This window comes from Microtus oregoni, unplaced genomic scaffold (genome assembly GCF_018167655.1).
Source record: "Microtus oregoni isolate MIOR12 unplaced genomic scaffold, Mior012 000028F_ref0000031, whole genome shotgun sequence".
NCBI lineage: Eukaryota > Metazoa > Chordata > Mammalia > Rodentia > Cricetidae > Microtus > Microtus oregoni.
In genome coordinates, this window is record NW_024543087.1 from 13,775,809 (window position 1) to 13,798,433 (window position 22,625).

General features: G+C 46.4%; 2 protein-coding genes across 4 annotated transcripts in view; one reads left to right on the forward strand and one right to left on the reverse strand.

Annotated features, from left to right (window-relative positions):
- Kif9 (kinesin family member 9) overlaps positions 1-20,443 on the reverse strand; it is a 53,774-nt gene extending 33,331 nt beyond the window's left edge. The window contains exons 1-9 of one of the 2 annotated variants that reach the window (XM_041677283.1): positions 20,267-20,443; positions 15,038-15,135; positions 12,390-12,555; positions 9,479-9,585; positions 7,896-8,120; positions 5,751-5,834; positions 5,523-5,615; positions 3,847-3,994; positions 1,635-1,699 (exon numbers count right to left, since the gene is read on the reverse strand). In XM_041677283.1, the coding sequence (XP_041533217.1) occupies positions 1,635-1,699; positions 3,847-3,994; positions 5,523-5,615; positions 5,751-5,834; positions 7,896-8,120; positions 9,479-9,585; positions 12,390-12,555; positions 15,038-15,135; positions 20,267-20,303 (1,023 nt within the window). In that variant the 5' untranslated portion in view covers positions 20,304-20,443. The remainder of the gene's footprint in view (positions 1-1,634; positions 1,700-3,846; positions 3,995-5,522; positions 5,616-5,750; positions 5,835-7,895; positions 8,121-9,478; positions 9,586-12,389; positions 12,556-15,037; positions 15,136-20,266) is intronic. The other variant, XR_005976512.1, reaches the window with a different exon arrangement.
- A 1,493-nt stretch (positions 20,444-21,936) lies between these two features.
- The window catches only part of Klhl18 (kelch like family member 18), a 59,593-nt gene continuing 58,904 nt past the window's right edge, over positions 21,937-22,625 (forward strand). For both annotated transcript variants that reach the window (XM_041677489.1, XM_041677490.1), the window contains exon 1: positions 21,937-22,074. In XM_041677489.1, the coding sequence (XP_041533423.1) occupies positions 21,946-22,074 (129 nt within the window). In that variant the 5' untranslated portion in view covers positions 21,937-21,945. The remainder of the gene's footprint in view (positions 22,075-22,625) is intronic.

Here is a 22,625-nt window from a genome sequence, read left to right on the forward strand (position 1 = left end):
TGTTGCAAGATGAGACCAAGAGGCTCCTAAAGCCTTTCCCTGGGGATGCTACTTCACGTCAGCGAGGGCTCTTTGGCTTGGCTTCCCAAGTCCCAGGGCACTGGATGTGCAGCAGGAACACTCGCCCTGTGCTGGGACAGTCCCTGAAGCGTAGACTGCAGGCCCTACAGGCATGTCTTGCCTCACAGCATCCCTGGAAATGACCCATTTCAGCTAAGTGAATCCTCCAGGTAGCTGAAGCTTGCCTCAACATTCACAACAGTAAAATGGCTAGGGACCGTTTTCCAGACCTGTCTTGTGACAAGGGTACTTTACAGGAGAGAGGGAAGCCCAGCCTAGAGTGGATTCAGCTATGTTACTATATCGGACACTTACTCTTGTCTGGCATTTTCATGAATGCCCCTCCTCAGACCACCTGTGTCCTGCTCCTGGATCTCTCTCTGAATCACGTGTGTCCACAACTCTCCCCTCTTCAAACTCTGTCGTGGCTCCAGCCATGTGCAGAAGAGCCAAGGGCTCAGCCTGGCGAGACCCAGCAAGGCTCTGCAACTTTTCTTTCTTTCCTCCTACACCCTCCTGCCGGGTGGCATGGCATTCCCGGCATGAGTCTCATCTCAAGTCCTGTTGTCACCTCTAGCAGGAACTTGTGCAGCCTGCTGCCAATCTTCTACTGCCACCCACCTCGGTGCCCACCTTAGCCTCAGGAAAAAATCCTCTCCCCTCCCTGGCCTCTTCTGAAGGTTTCTCCCACTCAGGACCCTACCATGACCTAGGGCTGGGGCTTCCCTTTGTGGATGCGGCTCTGACAGATGTCTACTAACTGTTTACCTTGTGAGAGCAGCACCCCTGGAAACATGCTCTTTATCCACAAAACCTGCTATGCTCTCCTTGTATGAGCTCCACGGTTAAGGCCTGCCTCACACCTTAGCTGCTGCTGCTGCTGCTGCTTCTGCTTCTTCTTCTTTTTTTTTTAATTTTTTATTTTTTTTTAAATATTTATTTTATTTATTTATTATGTATACAATATTCTGTCTGTGTGTATGCCTGCAGGCTGGAAGAGGGCACCAGACCTCTTTACAGATGGTTGTGAGCCACCATGTGGTTGCCGGGAATTGAACTCATGACCTTTGGAAGAGCAGGCAATGCTCTTAACCACTGAGCCATCTCTCCAGCCCTGCTTCTTCTTCTTCTCCTTCTTCTTTTTTGTTGTTTTTTTGTTTTGTTTTTCTTTTTTTTTTCATTTTATTTATTTGATTTTTTGAGACAGGGTTTCTTTGTAACTTTGGCGTCTGTCGTGGAACTAGCTCTATAGACCAGGCTGGCCTCAAACTCACAGAAATCTGCCTGCTTCTGCCTCCCAAGTGCTGGGACTAAAGGCGTGTGCCACCACCACCTGGCTAGCTTTTTCCTTAATATGGGTTATTGCTTGGCATTTGGATCCTGGCCTCTGTCACCCTCAGCAACTGTGGCTTGGATTCATCCCTGGGGTCCCTGACAATGCCATGGATAGTGCACCATCTGAGCCAGTCTAAAGTCAGCCTTACTCCACCCCCCACTTCAATTCCGCCCCCCCCACCCACCCAGCACCTGTGGGAGGAAACTGCAACCTGGTTGCATTGGCTGTCTCTACATACCGTTTCTTCTAACTGGGCAGCTTCTCCATAGATGTTTGTCACAAGGACCATATTGCAGTTTCCCCCTGCAGAAAGCAAAACACAGGAAAGTCTACAATCATGTATGCCTTATGACACAAGACCCACTTAGGGTTCTGTTATGGACTCAATGTTTGTATCCCTACAAGACTCATAACCTCTGAAATTCCAACTGCAAACACCCAGTCTGATGTATCTGGAGGGGCCTTTGAGAGGTAATTACACTTAGATGACATGATGGCTTTCATGTACAGCTCCTATGATGGGGCTACTGTCTTTGTAAGATACACACACACACACACACACACACACACACACACACACCCCATTCTTTCTACAAGAAATGGCCAGCTGCAAGCCAGGGATGGAATCTATTGGCACCTTGATCTTGGCCTGGCAGGTCTACATAACTATAGGAAACAGTCTGTCATCTAAGCCTTCCAATCTATGGTACTTTGTTTTAACAGTCCATGCTGACTTAGAGGCAGAGGAGACAACCCTACTCTGCCTGAGGCTAGGAGGCAAGAGACAGAGAGGTAGGGATGGAGAGAGACCGTAAGATGTACCAAGAAGGAACCAGGAGAGAACGACAACTCAGGAAACTGGAGAAAGCTCAGGAGGGAAGGTACAGGTTAGGGCCTTTCTCCTGACATCACAGGAATCATAAGCAGAATCCAAGGACTGTGTCATTAGGCCCAACACAAAGCGGGCCTAAAGTGGGGGCGAAAAGATGGCTCCCACTGTTGTGTCCAGGAAGAAATAAAGGAAAAGACGGAAATGATGGGAGAGGCCCTTTTTCCAAGTCTCCAAGACCATACAGGTCTCTGCCAAACAGTTCAGGGACAAGGGGGAACACAGAGGCAAAAGTCTGAGGAGAGATTCTAAGGTGCGAGCAGCAAGAGTGGAAGAAGGCTCGCCTGTGGGTCTGACTGGCATCATTCCTCAAGAAGGCTCGCCTGTGGGTCTGACTGGCATCATTCCTCAAGAAGGCTCGCCTGTGGGTCTGACTGGCATCATTCCTCAAGAAGGCTCGCCTGTGGGTCTGACTGGCATCATTCCTCAAGAAGGCTCGCCTGTGGGTCTGACTGGCATCATTCCTCAAGAAGGCTCGCCTGTGGGTCTGACTGGCATCATTCCTCAAGAAGGCTCGCCTGTGGGTCTGACTGGCATCATTCCTCAAGAAGGCTAGCCTGTGGGTCTGACTGGCATCATTCCTCAAGAAGGCTAGCCTGTGGGTCTGACTGGCATCATTCCTCAAGAAGGCTCGCCTGTGGGTCTGACTGGCATCATTCCTCAAGAAGGCTAGCCTGTGGGTCTGACTGGCATCATTCCTCAAGAAGGCTAGCCTGTGGGTCTGACTGGCATCATTCCTCAAGAAGGCTAGCCTGTGGGTCTGACTGGCATCATTCCTCAAGAAGGCTAGCCTGTGGGTCTGACTGGCATCATTCCTCAAGAAGGCTAGCCTGTGGGTCTGATTGGCATTATTCCTCAAGAAGGCTAGCCTGTGGGTCTGACTGGCATCATTCCTCAAGAAGGCTAGCCTGTGGGTCTGACTGGCATTATTCCTCAAGAAGGCTCGCCTGTGGGTCTGATTGGCATTATTCCTCAAGAAGGCTAGCCTGTGGGTCTGACTGGCATTATTCCTCAAGAAGGCTAGCCTGTGGGTCTGACTAGCATCATTCCTCAAGAAGGCTAGCCTGTGGGTCTGATTGGCATTATTCCTCAAGAAGGCTAGCCTGTGGGTCTGACTGGCATCATTCCTCAAGAAGGCTAGCCTGTGGGTCTGACTGGCATTATTCCTCAAGAAGGCTCGCCTGTGGGTCTGATTGGCATTATTCCTCAAGAAGGCTAGCCTGTGGGTCTGACTGGCATTATTCCTCAAGAAGGCTAGCCTGTGGGTCTGACTGGCATTATTCCTCAAGAAGGCTAGCCTGTGGGTCTGACTGGCATTATTCCTCAAGAAGGCTAGCCTGTGGGTCTGACTAGCATCATTCCTCAAGAAGGCTCGCCTGTGGGTCTGACTGGCATTATTCCTCAAGAAGGCTTGCCTCGCCTGTAGGTCTGACTGGCATCATTCCTCAAGAGTGGCAAGGAACTTCAATACGGGGCAAAGTGAGTCTCTGATCCCTAAGGGCAGATAAGACCAGCCTAGTCTTCCTCAGGATGAGACCCTCCTTTCTGGCCACACCCTTACCTAATGAGTCTTTCAGGGCGTGGGTGAGCTTGCACTGCCGGAAAGGAATGTGGTCCCGCTTTTGGTCCCCAAGGGCAATGATGGCCTGCTCCAGGAACGACAGTGACTTGTTGATGTAGGTGGCTTCCTTTAGGACTCTACCTTCCGACTGCAAACAAAATGTCTGGGTCACTCTAAACAGAGGAGGGAGGCTACCCTATTAAAATCGTCTACCCTTCCTAGTTTACAGTGATACAAAAGTCTACAGTCAGGCTGGGGCCTCCTTCCCAGAGCCAGGACTTTTTTTCTCCAAGTTAGGAGTGTTTTCCATCTTGGGCTACTGATAACTGTTATAGTAAAGCTCACAGGGAGCCATGCAGTAGTGACGCATGCCTTTAATTCCAGCACTCGGGAGTCAGAGACAGCAGAATCCCTGTAAGTTTGAGGTCAGCCTGGTCTACGGAACTAGTTCCAGGACAGCTAGGACTAAGCTAGGACTACACAGAGAAACCATGTCTTAAAAAATCAACCAACCAACCAAACAACAAGAAACTCACTGGAACATTCACATGAAGGTTGATGCGAACAAGAATACATACACTCAAGTCGGGCAGTGGTAGTGCATGCCTTTAATCCCATCACTGAAGAGGAAGAGGCAGACAGATCTCTGAGTTCGAGGCCAGCCTGGTCTACACAGGGAGTTCTAGGACAGCCAGGGCTACACAGAGAAACCCTGTTTTGAAAAACAAGAAAACAGACCAAAAGAATATATACGTAAATATTCATATGATACTCATTCCAAGGTGTACCCTGATGCAAATACAAAAGTACACGGAATACTTGAGCAAGTATAATATTTACAGAAATATAGTAATACACACATACGCAAATGCTCCTCAAAATATTCGCGTAAAATTTTGTGTTAAAATACTTTTGCAAAAATATGCTTAAAATTAAACATGCTTGTGAATATTCCTATCCAAACACAGAGAAACATCATACCAGTGTGGAGCATTTGTTGAGCAATACTGAAAGTAGGGGAGGGATAATTAAAAGGAACCCAAATCGTTCCCATCCAAAGAATGTTCACAGGAACGAAACCTTTGTGGTGCTCCTGCATCTCCCTACCGTGTAAAAACTGTTTATGCAAAAACCTCCGCTGTATTTCCAAAATGTGATGACCCAGAGAGGTCACACTCTCCTCCAATTGATTTGCACCACTTTTCAAAAGTAGCCAGTCACCAAAGTCTGTGAGGTCAGACCCCAGCCAATGGAGAAATGACACAGTACTCTGTTAGGAAAAAGACCTATCGTATTTTTCGCTGGGTATACTTGTTACCTGAAAGAAGCAGTGTACCCTTTGGCAAAAGTAAAAGCTTACTTGCCAGTTTACTTTCATTTTGTGTGATGATGGTGAGGTCCTAAACCTGGGTTTGTTTCCAACACAGGCACTAGATTAAGGGGAGTCATGTCATGAATGGTTTAGAAAAGCCCTGTAGAGTACTAACTGTGCCCGGCAGCAGCTACTCTCCCTCCAGTGACGCTTACTGCACTCCACTTCACCTGGCTGTTCCCAAGCATCCAGTGTGGGAGATGTATACACGGGTTCTATGCCACAGGCCTGGGAGGTACATACACAGGCTTTATGCCACAAGGTCCATGGCTTGCTGACAGGGTACCCCACAACCCTTACTTACCCCTGTCTTCCCCAGCCTCTCTGAGCCAGCCAGATCTACCAAGTTGATTTTGGAAGTGATATACTTTTCATCTGATAAGGTCCGAGAGTGGGCCTACAGAAATATCCAAACAGAATTCAGAATGCAGCGGGAGGAGTTTCTGGCTGGGCAGCGTCCAGTCACCAGTCCCGGGAGTCACCAGTCCCGGGAGTCACCCATCCCCATGCTGAACAAGGAACGCGCACCTACCTCCATGTAGATGGTGAAGATGCAGTGTGACCTGGATGAATTTTTGTTCATTGTGTGGGAAGCGATGATCCTGTTGGTCTCTCCCTAAAGAGGAAATTATACGCAGCATTTCGAAAACCGGAATACCTGAGTAATTTTCTAACACTCACACCACTATGATCAGCTGGGCCTTCTGGGAAAATGTCTTTTGAAAGCTAATAAAAGGAAAACAAACTGGAGTTTGGTCCTATACTTTCACCACCCGATATTTGGGGTGAAGTGTATAAACTGGTGTTTTCTGAAAAGTGAGACACAGTGAGAAGCAAGATAGGGGTTGGAGAGATGGCTCAGTAGTTAAGAGCACTTGCTGCTCTTCCAGAGTTGGCAGGTTCGATCCCCAGCACCCACATAGCAGACTGTCTCTAACTATAGTTCCAGGGATCCAGTGCCCTCTTCTGACTTCAGTGAGTCTTGCAAGCAAGTGGGATGCCCTTCTATATGCTGTGAATATGTTTTATTACCATTGGTTAATAAAGAAACTGCTTTGGCCTATGGCAGGGCAGAATAAGGCTAGACAGGAAATCCAAACAGATACAGGGAGAAAGAACGCAGAGTCAGGGAGATGCCAGCAGCTACTGGAGAAGCAAGATGTGAAGTAATAAGCCACGAGCATCATGGTAAAATATAGACTAATAGAAATGGGTTAATTTAAGATATAAAAGCTAGTTAATAATAAGCCTGAGCTAATAGGCCAAATAGTTTGTCTCAGGAACTGGCAGATAAGAGAAAAACCTCCAGTTACAGTACACATATATTCATGAAGGCAGAATACTCATAGATATAAAGGAAGTGCCTTGTTCAAGAAGATGTTGTGCAAGTTTACTGGGGGGTGGGGGTCATCAATGGTCTTACCTAGTGCTGAACCCTGAATGCTATAATACTGACCTGCCAGGCCTCCTGGTACAATAGAGGCATGGTGGTTATGTGGAGCATGAATAATAAAAGCTCAGAGATAGATATTGGGGTTCAAGCTGAAGATAGAAAAGCAAAACAGCCAAGCCACTAGAAAAGTCTTACCTCTACCAAGACTGGGCAATTGCAGACTGAGCCTTGAACCTCTGTCTCCTCCCATTTTATATTCCCCTTTAGTGCTGGGATTTTTTTTTTCTGAGACAGGGTTTCTCTGTAGCTTTGGGGCCTGTCCTTGAACTAATTTTTGTAGACCAGGCTGACCTCAAACTCACAGAGATCTGCCTTCCTCTGCCTCAAGTGCTGAGATTAAAGGTGTGCACTACCACATCGATCTGTTTCTGTATTGATCTTGTGTAGCCCAGGATAGCTTTGAATTCAATAAGATACATCTGCCTCTGTTTCCCAAATCCATATGACCCTCAGACCATATGTAAAGTTATTACAGAAATCTTTCAATCCTTGCTCCTGAGAAGTCTTCTGAGTTACCCTGGATAGTGGCTTGGGAGCTGGACTTCCAGACCACTAAACTTGCCTAACAAGTTTGGTCCTCAGCACTGCTAAGAGGGTGAGAGAAAAAGAACACAATTAGTTCATCTATGTAAGGCCAGGCATGATGGTGCAGATCTATAACACCAGCTACTCAAGAGGTGAAGGTAGGAGGGTCACAAGTTCAAAGCCTACCTGAGGCGGGGCGATGGTGGCACACGCCTTTAATCCCAACACTCGGGAGGCAGAGGCAGGCGGATCTCTGTGAGTTCGAGACCAGCCTGGTCTACAAGAGCTAGTTCCAGGACAGGCTCCAAAACCACAGAGAAACCCTGTCTCAAAAAACCAAAAAAAAAAAAAGAAAAAAAAGAAAAAGAAAAAGAAATATAGTTCAGTAACAGAGGACTTTTCTAGCATGTATAAAACCCTTAGCTCAGCCTCCAGCACCACAAACAAACAACCTCACAGAAAGAAAGAACCGGAAGGACATAATCTAAAATATATGTTTTTGTTGCTTTAAATGAAAGACATTTTATGAATTTTGGTTCTTCTTACTCAACACTAAGATTTCTAAATAAACACACATGAATTTTCATTCTGATTATCAAAGTAAATAAAAATATGAAGGAAGTAGGGACGTGTAAGATAAGGAAGGGGGGAAGGAAGAGGGGAGAGCAAGGGAGGGAAGGGACTCTCTGATTACCTCACCTCAAAGAGAAGGCTGAATGCATCCTCCTCTTGACTTGTGAGATGGACCGACAAGCCCTTAATGAAGACCCCTTGAGGGTTTTCCACGATGGTCATTGGTGTGACTGAGGGTCCAACATAGGGTAGCGTCGACAGGAGGTCAAACAGGTTCTCGTTATAGATTTCCAGGTAGGAAACACGCACAGTGATGGCGTGTGTGGGGCGCTCTTCAATCATCTTAAAAACCTAGATGGGAATTTGACCTCAGTCACTAAGAGTAGAACTCTAGCAGCCAACTAGTGAATGTCAGCCCCGCGTCTATCTTAGGAGAGAGCATCAGGAGTGCAGCACCATTCTTGTCCTGAAGGGGTTCACAGTCTGGCTGATGTCATGATAATGGCTGCCATCAACACCCAGTGTTGTCAGTCTACCGTATAAGACTATCGACTTCCGTTTTTATTGTTTTGGTTGCTTTTTGAGGCAGGCTTCCACACTGTGTCCCAGGCCGACTGGAATTCAAAATGTAGCCCAGTTGATTATCCAACTCACCAGCTCCCTGCTTCAGTCTTCCCAAGTACTGGAATTACAAGTATGAGCCATCGTGCCCAGCTAGAGATGTTCAAGTGTGCTGTTTGTTTTGAGACAGGGTCTCATGGAACCTAAATTGCTCAGGAAATCTCAGTGTAACCAAAGATGACCTCGGACTTCTGATCCTCTTGCCTCTATTTCCTGATTACAAACACATGCTACTGTGCCTTTTTGGTCCTTCAGTGCTAGGGCTTTGGCATGTTAGAAAAGCTTTTTACCAAGTGAGCTACACGATCAGCCTTTAGATATTGAAACTTTGACAATGGGATAGTAAGAATATTACTTCAGAAAAACAAGCATGTGGAGTTTATAAGAAAGGCTCCCCCACCCCAGAGACAGGGTTTCTCTGTGTAGCCCTGGCTATCCTGGAACTTACTCTGTAGATCAGTATGGGCTTTGAACTCAGAGATCCAACTGCTTCTGCCACCTCCCAAGTGCTGGGATTAAAGGCACGGACAACCGTGCCAGCCCAGCAGGAGGAAGGCCTTTGCATCCTCACAACACCTGGACTAGCAGGTCCCAAGGGAAGGCCCTTCTGCCCAGGCTTCTGCTTTAATCCCAGAACCATGGCTGCCATAGTCCTAAAGGCTCAGCCATGCCCTGTTTCTTGTCCTTCTTCTTTCAGGAGCTATTGAATGGAAGAAGCCACAGCAAGATAATACATAAGCTCGAAAAGAGCTGCTCCCCTTCATTAAAACCAGCAACAAGCATGATTAGGCCCTCCAAATCCTTAATTACAGGGTCACAGACATGGGAGCAGCAGGAGCCTGATTAGCGAGCCTGCTCTCTCCTTCACAAATAAGGAAGCAGGCTTAATAAGTCAGTGAGAGTCTGCCTGAAAATCAAAGCCCCGGTTTTCTCGGGACTCTGACTCTATCCAAGCTCAGTCATAGCATTCTGTCTCCAGAGCCAATGCTAGTTATAGTTCACTTGAAGGCTGAGCCACTGTCTCTAGTAGCCAACCTGGAGAGAAGAGGGTAGCTGTGTGGCATCCCAACCAGGGGCCCATTCTCTACCTGCTGCAGGGCACGAGGGAGAATACCCCGGTGCTTGTAATTCTCAGTTGCCCCCGTCATGGTGTATGTCTTGCCGGCTCCTGTCTGCCCATAACACATGATGGTACCTGCAAACATTTCAAGATATGTCTGAGTGACATTCAGAAAAAGTCACTTCATGGACAACTCTTGTATCCTCAACACGCTTGGTGCCATCTGGGACACTTGATGAAGTTAAGGTAGCTAGTAGAAACATCCAAAGACATCAGGACTGGAAGAGGGCAAGTACACAGAGAACAGGGACATAAACAGTCAGAACATGAACATGTGCCCTCAACTTGTGATCTACATAGAGCTCTATACTCTTCTCTCCCCAAATGACCTGGTCCTAGGGTTAGGGCACGCTGTGGCTGCAGCTTTTCTTGAAGAGAATAGGAGGGAAGCCGGAGCATTAGACTCCAGTCCTTCTCAAAGCCATGAACTATTTGGGTCTGAGAGCTAGCAGGAGACACCCCACAGAGACAAGTTTCCAGAAAGAGACGGAGTAAGAGGGATGAGCTTTTTTGTTGATCTGTTTGAGACATGGTCTCACGTAGCCCACGTTGGCATCAAGCTATGTAGCCAAGAATGACTTGAACTCCTAATCTGCCTGCTTCTACTGCCCAAGTACTGGGATAGCCAGCCTGTGACCCTACTCCTTGCTAAAAGAATTTTTAATAGACTACAAAGCTACTAGTTAGTACCATTCACTTCCAGAAATGGGTCACCATGACTGGGCCATGACCTGTGTCCAACTGCCTACCTGGCAAGACTTCCATTTGCACCTTTTACATTATCATTATACTAGGCTCTGGGACGCAAACCATTGTCACCTTGGGTGCCGGGATTGGAGGTAGGTTTTAAATGAGGGGCCCCAATTCAGCATCTGAGTTGGAGCCAGAAACAGTTAGCAGTGAGCCCATTGCTAATGAACCAGAAGTCATTCAGCTGGCAGTCAGAGCCCATCTGTAGTTCTGCAGCACCAACTACCTGACTATTAAGCTTCTTAATTCGTAATCCCCCCATCTTTACCTCTAGGCCACAGCCTCTCAGAAAATCATGAAAATATCATTGGTCAGTGAGGACCATGCATATTTTTCACATGAATAATATATTGCAATGCTGGCACCTCAAGACTCACTGGATTTTCATTACAAAACTGAGTCTGGCTATATAATTCAAACTGTTCTCAAATTCCTAATCAGCCTGTCTCTACCTCCCAAGTGCTGGAATTACAAGCATGCACAACCATGCCTGGTTCTCTTTATGGACATTCCTATAGAAAATCTAAAACTTTTGGAACTGTGTACAGCAATAGAACATGTGCTTAATATTTGGTTTTTATACTTCCTACCAAGCAACCAACCAGCAATAAACCCTTGCAAAATAGAGAACACTCTAATCAGTGGCCACCAGACGGCAAAGTCTGTAAACTGCAACTTTATTTTCATTTTTAAGTTTTTTTTTTTTAAATTTTAGATAGGGCCACATGTGGCTGAGGCTGGCATCTCACTGGTAGTAGCGAGGATGACTTTGAACTCCCGATCCTACTGCCTCTACTTCCAAGTGCTGGAATTACATGAATTTGCTATTGCATCACGCTCCCAAGGTGCTGGGTTTTTTGTTTTGTTTTTGATTTATTTTTAAATGTATGGGGTGTTTTGCCTGCATGTCTGTCTGTAGATCATGTGAGTGCCTGGACAATTGTTATCAGTGAGCCTTCATCCAGTAACTGATGGAAACAGATGCACAGATCCACAAACATTAGGCCAAGCTCAGGGAATCCTGCTGAAGAGAGGGAGGATGGGCTGTAGGAGCCAGAGGGGTCAAGGACACCACAAGAAAACCCACAATAACAACTAACCTGGGTTCATAGGAACTCACAGAGTCTGAACCAACAACCAGGGAGCTTGCATGAGACTGACCTACATATATGTGACAGTTGTGTAGATTGATCTACTCGTGGGACTCCTAACAGTGGGATTAGGGGTCCCTAACTGTTTGACTGGCTTTGGGGAACCTGTTCCTCATACTGGACTGCCTTGCTCAGCCTGAATACAAGGGGAGGTGCTTAGTTCCATCAAAACTTGATATGCTGTTTTGTTCATCCCCATGGAAAGCCTCCCCTTTCAGAACAGAAACAGAGGAGTGGATGGAGGGAGGGAAGGAGGTGCAGAGGGGAGGTTGGGGATGGAAAGGGAGGAGAGGAGGGAGGGAAAACTGGTTGAGATGTAAAATAAAATAAATAAATGTAATTTTTTTTTGTTTTTGATTTTCCGAGACAGGGTTTCTCCGTAGCTTTTGGTTCCTGTCCTGGAACTAGCTCTTGTAGACCAGGCTGGCCTCGAACTCACAGAGATCCGCCTGTCTCTGCCTCCCGAGTGCTGGGATTAAAGGCGTGCGCCACCACTGCCCGGCAATAAATGTAATTTTTAAAAATTCCCAATAAAGTTATTTTTAGGCTATGCATGGTTGCTTATACCTTTAATACCAGCACTTAGGAGGCAGAGGTAAGTAGTTGTCTGTGAGTTTGAGGTCAGCCTGGTCTACACAGTGAGTTCTAGGCCAGACAGGGCTACATAGTGAGACTGAGACTGAGATTAGGTCCCCCTCCCAAAACCCCGATGTTTGAGAGATTTGAAACAAGACTATAGTTGGTAACCTAAGAACCATGAAAAGTTAGGGTCTTCTAACAATCCAACAAAGGTAAGAGACTGGATAGAACCATGCCTACAGTAGATGTTCTACCACTAGAGCACAGGCTGACAAGCTTATAATGTTAGTAGGCAAAGGTCTTAGGTCTTATTTTATTCAGAATAAAGTATCTCTTGTACCTCTTCCTCTAGGAGGGTCTCTGCAGAGTCCTAGATAAAACGACAACTGATTAAATTACCATTGTATCCATCAAGGGCTTGAGAAACTGCATCCCTGGCGACTGTCTCATAAACCAAGTCCTGGGAGGCATCATGAAGAACTCCATCCAGCTTGAATGACCAGTCTGTCTGCTGGTTATTGACAACTCCTCTCCGACTATCTTTTTTCAAGTGAATATCAATGCTCTAGGGAGAGAGAGAGAGAGAGAGAGAGAGAGAGAGAGATCAGGTGTGGATGGTACACACCTGAAATCCCCCGCTGGAAGGCTGAGTCAGGAAGAGCTGGAGTTTCAGGACGGTCTACATAGTGAGAAACGTCAAAGAAGAGGCAGTTGGAGTTACTTTTAGAAAACATTTGTAAAATGATCTCTGATAGCACTCAGGAAACAGAGGCAGGTGGATCTCTGTGAGTTCAAAGTCGGCCCGGTCTACATAGAGAGTTCCAGGACAGCCAGGGCTACAGAGGGAGATTGTATCAAATAAACAAATACATAATCACTGATAACTGAGGAATGACAGAGAAAACAAAGGATGTGAAATTTTTAAAGTTTTTAAGATTTATTTTACATGTGTGACTATTTCATGTAAATGTATATGTGTGTACCACATGTGTGCCTGGTACCTGCAGAGTTTAGAAAAAGGTGTCAGATCCCCTGAACCAGAGTTACATACAGTTGTGAACTCTCATACTGGTACTGAGAATGAAGCTCAGGTCCTCTGCAAGAGCAGCCAGTGGATAGAACTTAACTACAGAGCCATCTCTCCAGTCCCAATTTATCAGATTCTGATTAAATCAGATTTAGCTACATCCCATAAGTATAGAAGCTTTGAATTAGGTAAGAGTAGCAGTGAAATTGGAAACAATGGCCCTGGCTCAGGCTCTGTCTGTGTGGCCACAGGTGGTGATGCCCCTCTATCCTCCATCTGTGTGGCCACAGGTGGTGACACCCCTCTATTCTCCCTCTGTGTGGCCACAGGTGGTGACGCCCCTCTATCCACTGTTCAGGGTTTACTTCACAAACAGTTGTGAATCACTGGGAGTAATGATGAAATGGGCACATAAGTCTCTGAACTTTTCCAACATAGTTAGTCACTTGTGTTAAAGTAAATTGCATGTTGGGGGATATTTAATCACACTGTGAACTCCAAGTTTGCATTTGTATTAATTAAAAAAAATTAACCTTGGGTTAGGAGGCTGTGTTTGCAACCTGTTGACAGAAGTGATCATAGAGTACCTGAGGGCATCCGGGGGAGATAGAGAGACACTGGAAGTAGCAGGGTGGGTTCGGAGTGGTGAGGCCTTTTCTGGTTTGGGGAAACCAAAGCATGGGTCTTTGGGAGACACCAGCAAGGAGAGAAGGTTAGCTAATTGCGACCCAGCCTCTCTGATGTAGCAGGTTTTTACCCCAGTCTTTGAATTTTGAGTCTTATTGATAAATAGAATGACAGAGATTTAGTTAAAGCTGCCTTTAGCAGCTGGGACAGAGCAGGTGCCTGCGGGAACAGAATTCCCACCACTCTGTGGCCTGAGCAGCCAGGCCGCTGCTAGAGAAGCAGACTGGCAACTGAGGAGTTGCAATTGCTGGCTGATATAGCAGCATGTTAAGGCATAGCCACCATGCAGAAGTTAAAACAACTAATCAGCAGATTTTTAGATGTACCTTCAACCAATTCCCAGTAAGTTCCCAAGCATTTTTGAAGACATTTTTGCAATACAAAGACTCGCTTTGAATTTAGGTATTTGGACTTTTCCTTTCAGTCTCTCAGCTGTTCACAGTATAGCACCATGCCAACTAATTCCCAGCTCTTGATGGGGACTCTCACTGCAATCTTCTACTGGTTGCTAGAACCCAAGCTCCAAGACCTAGCCACCTAGAGAAGAAAACTATGGCCAAGGCAGAAGGGGTCACCAGGTGTGGTGATGTGCGCCTATCATCCCGGAACCTGGGAAGGAGAAGCAAAAGGATCATGAGTTCCAAGTCATTCTCTGTTAAATGGCCAGTTGGGTTACATGAGACCCTGTCTCCAGAAAAAATCAAAACAAACAAGCAACACCACATATTAAACATTGCCTCCCAAGTTTCCTGCTCTGTGCTTCCCTGTGTGTCAAAATCATGCCCATGGAGCATGCTATCCAGGGTCCTTGAGGGCTTTTCTGACTATCGGCACTTTCAAGACCTGAGCAATTCATTCTTGAACTATTCGTTTAAAAAGGGTCTACCTGTAGGCTGGCAGGATGACTCAGTGAGGAAAGGTGCCTGCCACCAAGTCTGACAATCCGAGTTTGGTTCCCCAGGACCCACGTGGTGGAAGGAAAGAATCTACTCTACAGTCCCACAAGCTGCTCTCTGACACCCACATTTGTGCTGCAGCGTGTGTGTGTGTGTGTGTGTGTGTGTGTGTGTGTGTGTGAATGTGCATATAACAGCATCCGTATGGAATCTGGAGGACAACTTTGAGGAGTTGATTCTCTATCCACTTGTGGGTCCAGGGAGGAGAACTCAGGTCCTCATACCTGGTGGCAGGCAGGCAGGCAGGCAGGCATCTCTCCCCACGGAGCCATCTCTCCAGTCTCTCTGTTTGATCCTGAAATGGCTGCTGGGAAACAGGTCACACTGAGCTGGGGAAGGAAGGACCGGACAGGTGAAAGCAAACACATCGCACTTACTTTGTTGTCATCTCCATATTTGATCATTTCATGAGCAAAGTCATCAGTAGGCTTGACACGGACGAACGCTTGAACCTTTTTCCTAGTACCCATTCTAGCTAGAGAGAAGAGAACAACAACAGATTTAGCAGCCAGCATCAAATACCAACTAGAAGGGAGAAGTCATTTGTCAAGATTGTAATGAACGCCTGGCATGGTGGTGCACACATGTAACCCTAATACTTGGGAAGTGAAGGCTGGTGGATCAGAGTTCAAGGCCAGCCTCAGCTCCATTGTGAGCTGGAGGACAGCTTGGGCTACAAGAGACCAGCTGCAATCCACCAACACCACCCACTAAGTACATGAAGTACATACCCCCCCCCCCCCTTCTAGGCTGCTTCGCTACTTTCTACCTCAACTCCAAAGAGACTGAAATCGAAAGCAAAAAGAATGCTCCCTTAGTGGCCTGGTTGTAGCCGCTGTTTCTAGAAATGCCCTATATCTAAGATGAGCCCATACATGCTTTGCTTCATTTACTCTATTTTCTCCCGACATACTTGCTTGGAACATGCTAAAGTCTGTTGCCTTCTCTTCATTAAGAGGTTTTCTTTCATGCCTCCATCTCCATCAGACTAACTTCAGAATAGATAAAGTATCTTTCAATATATATACATATATATGTATATATTATTAGGGATGAGCGGCAACTGCCTTAGCAAGCGGCAGTGGTCCAAGGTCAGTGCAGTCAGTTCTCGCTTCCACCATGTGGGTTCCAGGATCAGACCTGTGTCCTTAGGGCTCCAAGGCAAGCACTTTACTTGCTGAGCCACCTTGCTAGCCCTAGAATAAATATTCTTTTTTCTTTTTTTTCATTCATGTGTGTCTATGTGAGTATATGTCACATGTGTGCAAGGACCCTTGGAGGCCAGAAGAGTGTGTCTGAGGATCTGGAGCTGGAGTTACAGGCAGTGATGAGCTGCCTGACATGGTGCTGGGAAGAGCAATAAGCACCTTAACCGCTGAATCATCTCTCAAGCCCCTCATTAAGTGTTCTTGATCTAGTCCATAATCAAATAGACTTCCTCATCTCACACTGATGAAAAAAACAGTCTTTTGTACCCCCTCTTGCTCTCCTAACACTTAAAAAAAGATTTACTTATTTTTATTTTATGTTTGTGGGTGTTTTTCCTGCATAAATGTCTGCACGCAACATATGTGCTGTGCCTGTGGTGGCCAGAAGAGGGTGGTGGATTCCTCTGGAACCAGAGTTACAGACAGTTGGGAGCCACCATGTGGGTGCTGGGAACTGAACACAGGTCTTCTGGAAGAGCAGTCAGTGCTTTTGACTGTGGAGCCATTTCTCCAGCCCCCTCAAAACAGGGAGTTACACATATATATGTCTTTATTCACTATATCATAACTATATATATGTAAATGTTTGCTGCAGCTTTGTGGATGGACACTGTAAAAGAATGGGATAGCTGTGATAGGGAGGCAAGCTTAGTTAAAAGACTTCTCTAACTATGAACAGTTCTCTCAAAACAGACAAGACCTTGTGGTCACAGAAACTAAAAGTTAAGTGAAATCCAAATGCTAGTTAGAAGAGATGTCACCAATGGGACAGCTGCACTGAAGTCCCACAGTGGAGAAGCAAAAAAGTGACTGAATGGCATTGATATCCAACTACTTTTGTTTTGTCTTCAGACCAAGACTCATGTATCCCAGTCTGGCCTTTCAAAATTGATTAATTTATTTTTTAAAATTAAAATTTAAATTAAAATTAATTTAATTAATCTAACTAAGTGTGTGGAAGTCAGAACACATGGGTTCCAAGGAGGAAACGCAGATCACCAGACATGCAAGGCCAGTAGTATTCCTTTACTCATAGGCATCTCCCTGGCCCAAGGCTAGCCTTTAACTCCTTAGCCTTCTCTCTTCACATCCCAGCTGTTGTTATTACAGGTGGATACTGTGATGCTCAGTTAACTGTTATGACTTTAAGGGGGACTAAAAACTTGGTCACTTTTTCAAGTGTTTCATGCTGTATAGAGATGATAGAGGACTACAATGACACAAAATCCTAAGACTCTAAGAAAAGGTAAGTAAAATCTACTTATAAAAATCATCTATTTTGCCGGGCGGTGGTGGCACACACCTTTAATCCCAGCACTAGGGAGGCAGAGGCAGGCGGATCTCTGTGAGTTCGAGGCCAGCCTGGTCTAGAAGAGCTAGTTCCAGGACAGGAACCAAAAGCCACGGAGAAACCCTGTCTCGAAAAATCAAAAAAAAAAAATCATCTATTTTGTTTAATCTAGCTAATTTACACTAAAACTCAAGAAAAGACTATAAAAATATACTAAATAATTTGATTATTAGGAAAATTGAATAGTACAGTTTTAAGCTGAAGCACTCTGTGTGTGTGCACGTGCATGTGTGTATGCACATATGTGTGCGTGTATCCTTACCTGTGAGTGTGTGTACAAGTAGAGTGGAAACAGGATGTCTGTGGTATTGATCTCCACCTTATATTCTGAAGCAGGGTGTCACTGTACCTGGAGCTCACCATTTTGGCTATGCTTGTTGGCCAGGAAGCCCAAAAGATGCACATGTTTCTCAGCTCCAGCGAGCAGCTTTTATGTGGGAGTTATGAATGCAATCTCAGGTCTTCATGCTTGAAGCGGCAAGGACTTTATCCAGTGAGACATCTCAGAGCCCTAAGATGGGCCCTTCTTAAATCAGGGGTGGGGGCAGACCCCTAGGGTGGTCTGCGGTGTCTGCCTAAAATTGCAGCACTTGGGAAGTGGAAGCCTGAAGATCAGAAGTTCAAGGTCATTCTCAGTTATGTAGAGAGTTCAAGGCCAGTCTGGGGTAAACAACTCCCTGTCTCAAACAAACAAAAAACCCCAACACCATTTGTAACTATTATTGTACAATGTACAAAACAAAATTTAAATACAGAAAAGGTCCATACAGCAGGATGTAGGCTGCGCTGTACACTTCCCCTCTAATTGCCCCATCAGGGTTGGGCCGGTTCAAGAAGGAATAAAACATCTTCCCCCCCCACCCCCGGAAGTAACCTGTACTTTTACTGAGGGAGGAGGCAGGGAAGAAGAAGATTGGGGAAAAGGAAAAACAAGCATTTATCAGCAAAAAAAACTGGCTGAATTTATGAAAAGTTAGGGAAATGTCAGACAAAGGAAGTTGATTCAGTCTCCTAACAAACTGGATGGATGTGTAATGATTTTTTAAAAAACCTTTACAGAAAAACATTCTCATGTGAAACAGAATCTTTTCTAATACTCATAGAAATTATATAAGGCACCAAATGTTGTGGCTCATGTCTTTAATCCCAGCACTCTGAAGGCAGAGGCAGGAGGTTCTATGAGTTTGAGACCAGCTTGTTCTACATACTGAGTTTCAAGCCAGCCAAAGTTACATAGTAAGACTCTGGGTCAAACAAATAAACACATGAAAAAGGAATAAAAGGCCGGGCTGTGGTGGCGCACGCCTTTAATCCCAGCACTTGGGAGGCAGAGGCAGGCGGATCTCTGTGAGTTTGAGACCAGCCTGGTCTACAAGAGCTAGTTCCAGGACAGGCTCCAAAACCACAGAGAAACCCTGTCTCGAAAAACCAAAAAAAAAAAAAAAAAAAAAGAAAAAAAAAAGAAAGAAAGAAAAAGAAAAAGAAAAAGGAATAAAAGGGCCAACAAAATGGCATGGGTAAAGGCACCTGCCACCAAGCTTGACGATCTGAGTTTGACTCCCAAGGACTTCCACGGACAGTGGAAGAAAAGACCCAATTACTCCAAGCTATCCTCTGACTTTCACACATGTTCTTTGGCACGTATGGGCACTCGTGCGGGCACACACATGCGTGCACACACATGCACACACACATTTAGTAAACTATAAAAATATTAAAAGCATATTAAATAATTAATAGTAATATTTTACATGTACTTTTCTAATAGATGTGCAAAGGTGCTACCTAACAAAAATTATTCTAGATTTTAAAAGTATTAGTGGTGTTCACATTTCTAAACACAGCTCGGGATCATTTCCTCTTACAATTACATCATTACCATGGTGTTATGTATCCTACAGAAACAAATTAACTCCAAGGTGCTGCTCTGCCAGCTGCCAGTTTTGACAGTGTGGATACAATGAAAACATCACTCATCATATGCAGAGCAGGTAAACTAGGTAAGCGAGCACAGCACTCCCAGATTGCCTCTTCCAATGTGAGCATTTTCTACATCCTTCAATGACTATTTCATGGGAGCCTTTTCCTAGCACTCTTGGAACTTTTAGAATCTTTTGGTTGCTAGAAAATTATTCCAAAAAAATATTGGTGTAAGAAAAAAGCGTGCCAGGCAGTGGTGTCGCACGCCTTTAATCCCAGCACTCGGGAGGCAGAGGTAGGCAGATCTCTGTGAGTTCAAGACTAGCCTGGTCTACAGAGCAAGTTCCAGGACAGTTGGAGCTGTTACACAGAGAAACCCTGTCTCAAAATACAAACAAACAAATAACAAAAAAGAAAAGAACAGGACATGGCTTGGTTGAACATTTTTGTCTGCAAAACTGAGCTCGACGGAAAAAAAAATTCCAACGTAGCTCAATGTGAGGCCCAGACTAAGGAAACAGAAGGGAAAGTTTCATTTCCAGCTCCGCTTTGACTTATGTTACCGAGAAACTGAAGAGTAGAGAGAAGTGGTTTGTTGGTCACAATTTTATAAACTGCTTTCCTTGAGATAGTGTGTCACAGTGTAGCCCAGGCTGGCCTTGAAACACAGTCCTCTTGCCTTAGCTTCCCAAGGGTTGGGACAGCGCCTCCAGGTGAGGGGTGCACTTTCTACTCAATTATCTACAGTTCTGGGAAACCCTCCCCAGCACAAACCACAAGAGCCTATCTTCCTGCCCAGGAAGATTCCAGTGCCATTGAGTATAACCTCTGGAAGGGATCGTAAAGAATCCAGGGAGCTCTGGAAGCAAGTTCCAGGCCAGCTCAAGGACTTTCCCCTAGCTCTCCTCCTCTTCTGCCCTGAAATGTCCCGCATGCACATGCACATGCACATGCACATGCACATGCAGTAATCAGCCACCAGCTGTCCCCGAGGCTCTTGAGGCTCATGCCACCAAACATTCCTGGAGTCACACGCAGCCTGCAACAGGCCCTTCCGATGATCTATGCTCCTCCTGCGAGCCTACTACTCAACAGCACATCAAAGCCGCATGCCATTTTGCACTTACTGAAATACTGCTTGTTACCATTCTTATGTCGCTTCATTTATGTGGACTTCAGCTCCCAAAGCAAATTACAAGCTGCTTGAGGACAAGGACTGTGCCTTGTATCTTTTGTGATTCCCCCCACAGGGTCCAGAGCAGTGCCCAGAACACAGCAGCTGCTCAGGAAATGGTGGTTGGTGGTGATACTCATGGTTGGGAATCAGAGGGTGACTGAAGCTCCACGCGTGGGTCCATCTTCAGTCACTACTGAGAAAGTTCCAAGGTACACAGTGTCACTCGTCTTCCACGCTACCTCTAACTCCTGGATCTGCAGGCTTCTTGAGGGAACTCTGATTTCCAGGTACAAGAAGCCATGTTTAGTTTCGACACACCCTCCCCACTAGGTGCTGTACCTTTCCCTCAGAACTTTGCACAGAACAACCCCAGTCATTTGAACGCAATCCTTAGGTATTTCTGGTATGATAAAGTGAATTTGAGTAGCCACTAGGAGACCTATGCGCTGAGTTCTTCATTTGTTTTGGGCCTGGGAATGAGCAGAATATTCATAACCCTTGAAGACTTGACTGGAGGTAAAAGACCATTCGACGGGATGACTGATAGGCACTAGAGGTCCCAATCTGCCAGGCTCTTACTTAGATCAGGGGCAAAGAAACAACTGCCCAAGAAACAACAGCATCTAAACCCACAACACCTACTATCACCCAAAATTGGCATCCGGGCAAAACTGGCCTTTCTCTTATTTCTCACCCAGTGAGCGGAATCCTTTTCTAAAGTGTGTGTGGCTGGGACCATCGGCCCCATTCCTGTGCTCCTCTGGATTGTTTTCCTCCTCTACAGCCCGAATGGCTCGAAATGATGATGCCGAAGGTCTCTCCAGTTCGAAAACTGAGGAGTGAAGTGTCTGAACGACCTCTGCCACTCAACCCCACGTCCTCTTTATCTAGGGCGAATCGTGAGACCCCGGTGGACACTCGTGGGACTAGAGAACATGAGTTCAGAAACTCCACGCTCCTCTAAGCCGCTATCAGGCTGAAAGGGGCACAACGATAACACGCTCTTTAGAGGTTCCTCGGTTTTTACAAATAAAGGCGCCAAGAGGGGTTCGGAACCCAGCTCCTGCCAGCACCCAGGATATCCTCACCAGGTTTCCCTTTTACCTAGCCCCACCGGCGCGTGAACACTGCTCACCTCGCGAGGCAGCGGCACTCGAGTAGAGCGACCGCTATAACTGCAGCGACTTGAGGGATTCTGTTCACGATCTGGACAGCCAGCCGACCGGCTGTGTATACAGTCGCCATGGCAACAGGACGCTTCCAGAGACTCCGGAAGTACTATAAGCTGGTGGCGAATCGAAGTCCACATTCCTCTATTGAAGATACAGGCAAAGTCAGGGCTGAACAAAGAAGACGGAGATGGAGTCAATTAACTTGAAAGGCTCAGAGCAGCTGTATAAGCGAAACTGGGATTTAGGTTGTTGGGGGGAAAAGAAGGCTACGAAGGTATGAACCAGGAAGCGGGGCAGCAAGACTTCCGGTGCAGAGGAGTTTGCAAGTACGGTGGCCACGCAGGCTCGCGGGCTTTCTCCTTCGCGCTCCGAGCTGCCGTCGGCGTGCTCCCTTGCCCCGCCCTAGTTAATGTGAAGCCTACCGGCCAGGCCTGCGCAGTTGCGGCGGCAGGGGAAGATGGTGGAGGACGGCGCGGAGGAGCTGGAGGACTTAGTGCATTTCTCCGTGTCGGAGTTGCCTAGTCGTGGCTACGGCGTCATGGAGGAGATCCGGCGGCAGGGCAAGCTGTGCGATGTGACTCTCAAGGTACCGTGGTCTGGGCGGTGGCTGGCTGAGGAGAAAGCGACCGAGCGGGAAGAAAAAAGGGGTGGTGGACTGGGGAAGAGAGGTCCAGCGGACTGAGGGTGGAGAGAGGTTAGGGGGGAATAGAGAGGAGAGACAGCGGTGCCAAGCGCAGAGCAGGGGATTGAGGCCAAGTTGGGAGAGGAAAAGGAGCAGCCGTTCAGCCATTGGAAGGAAAGACTGAGAGTTGTGCCGCTGACGCCCTAAGAAAAGGAGACATTGGGGTATCCGCCTTCTTTTCTGTCACACAGACAAGAGAAAATGTTCTTATGGCTAGTCTATGAAGGAAGGGGCCGTGGCTGGATCCACATTCCGATGGACACCACTAAAACGTCTTGTCTTGTCATAAAGTCATGTTTTTGTGCTCCTTGAAGTTGGCGGTGCTATTGTAGAGGCTAAGCCTTCTCTTCGGGAGTCATTGCCTGCCCTTGGGCGCTTTTACAATCGGATCTAGAGATCTTTTGATGTGGACTGCTCTGCTCCACACTAGAAAACAACCTACATTCACCACCTAA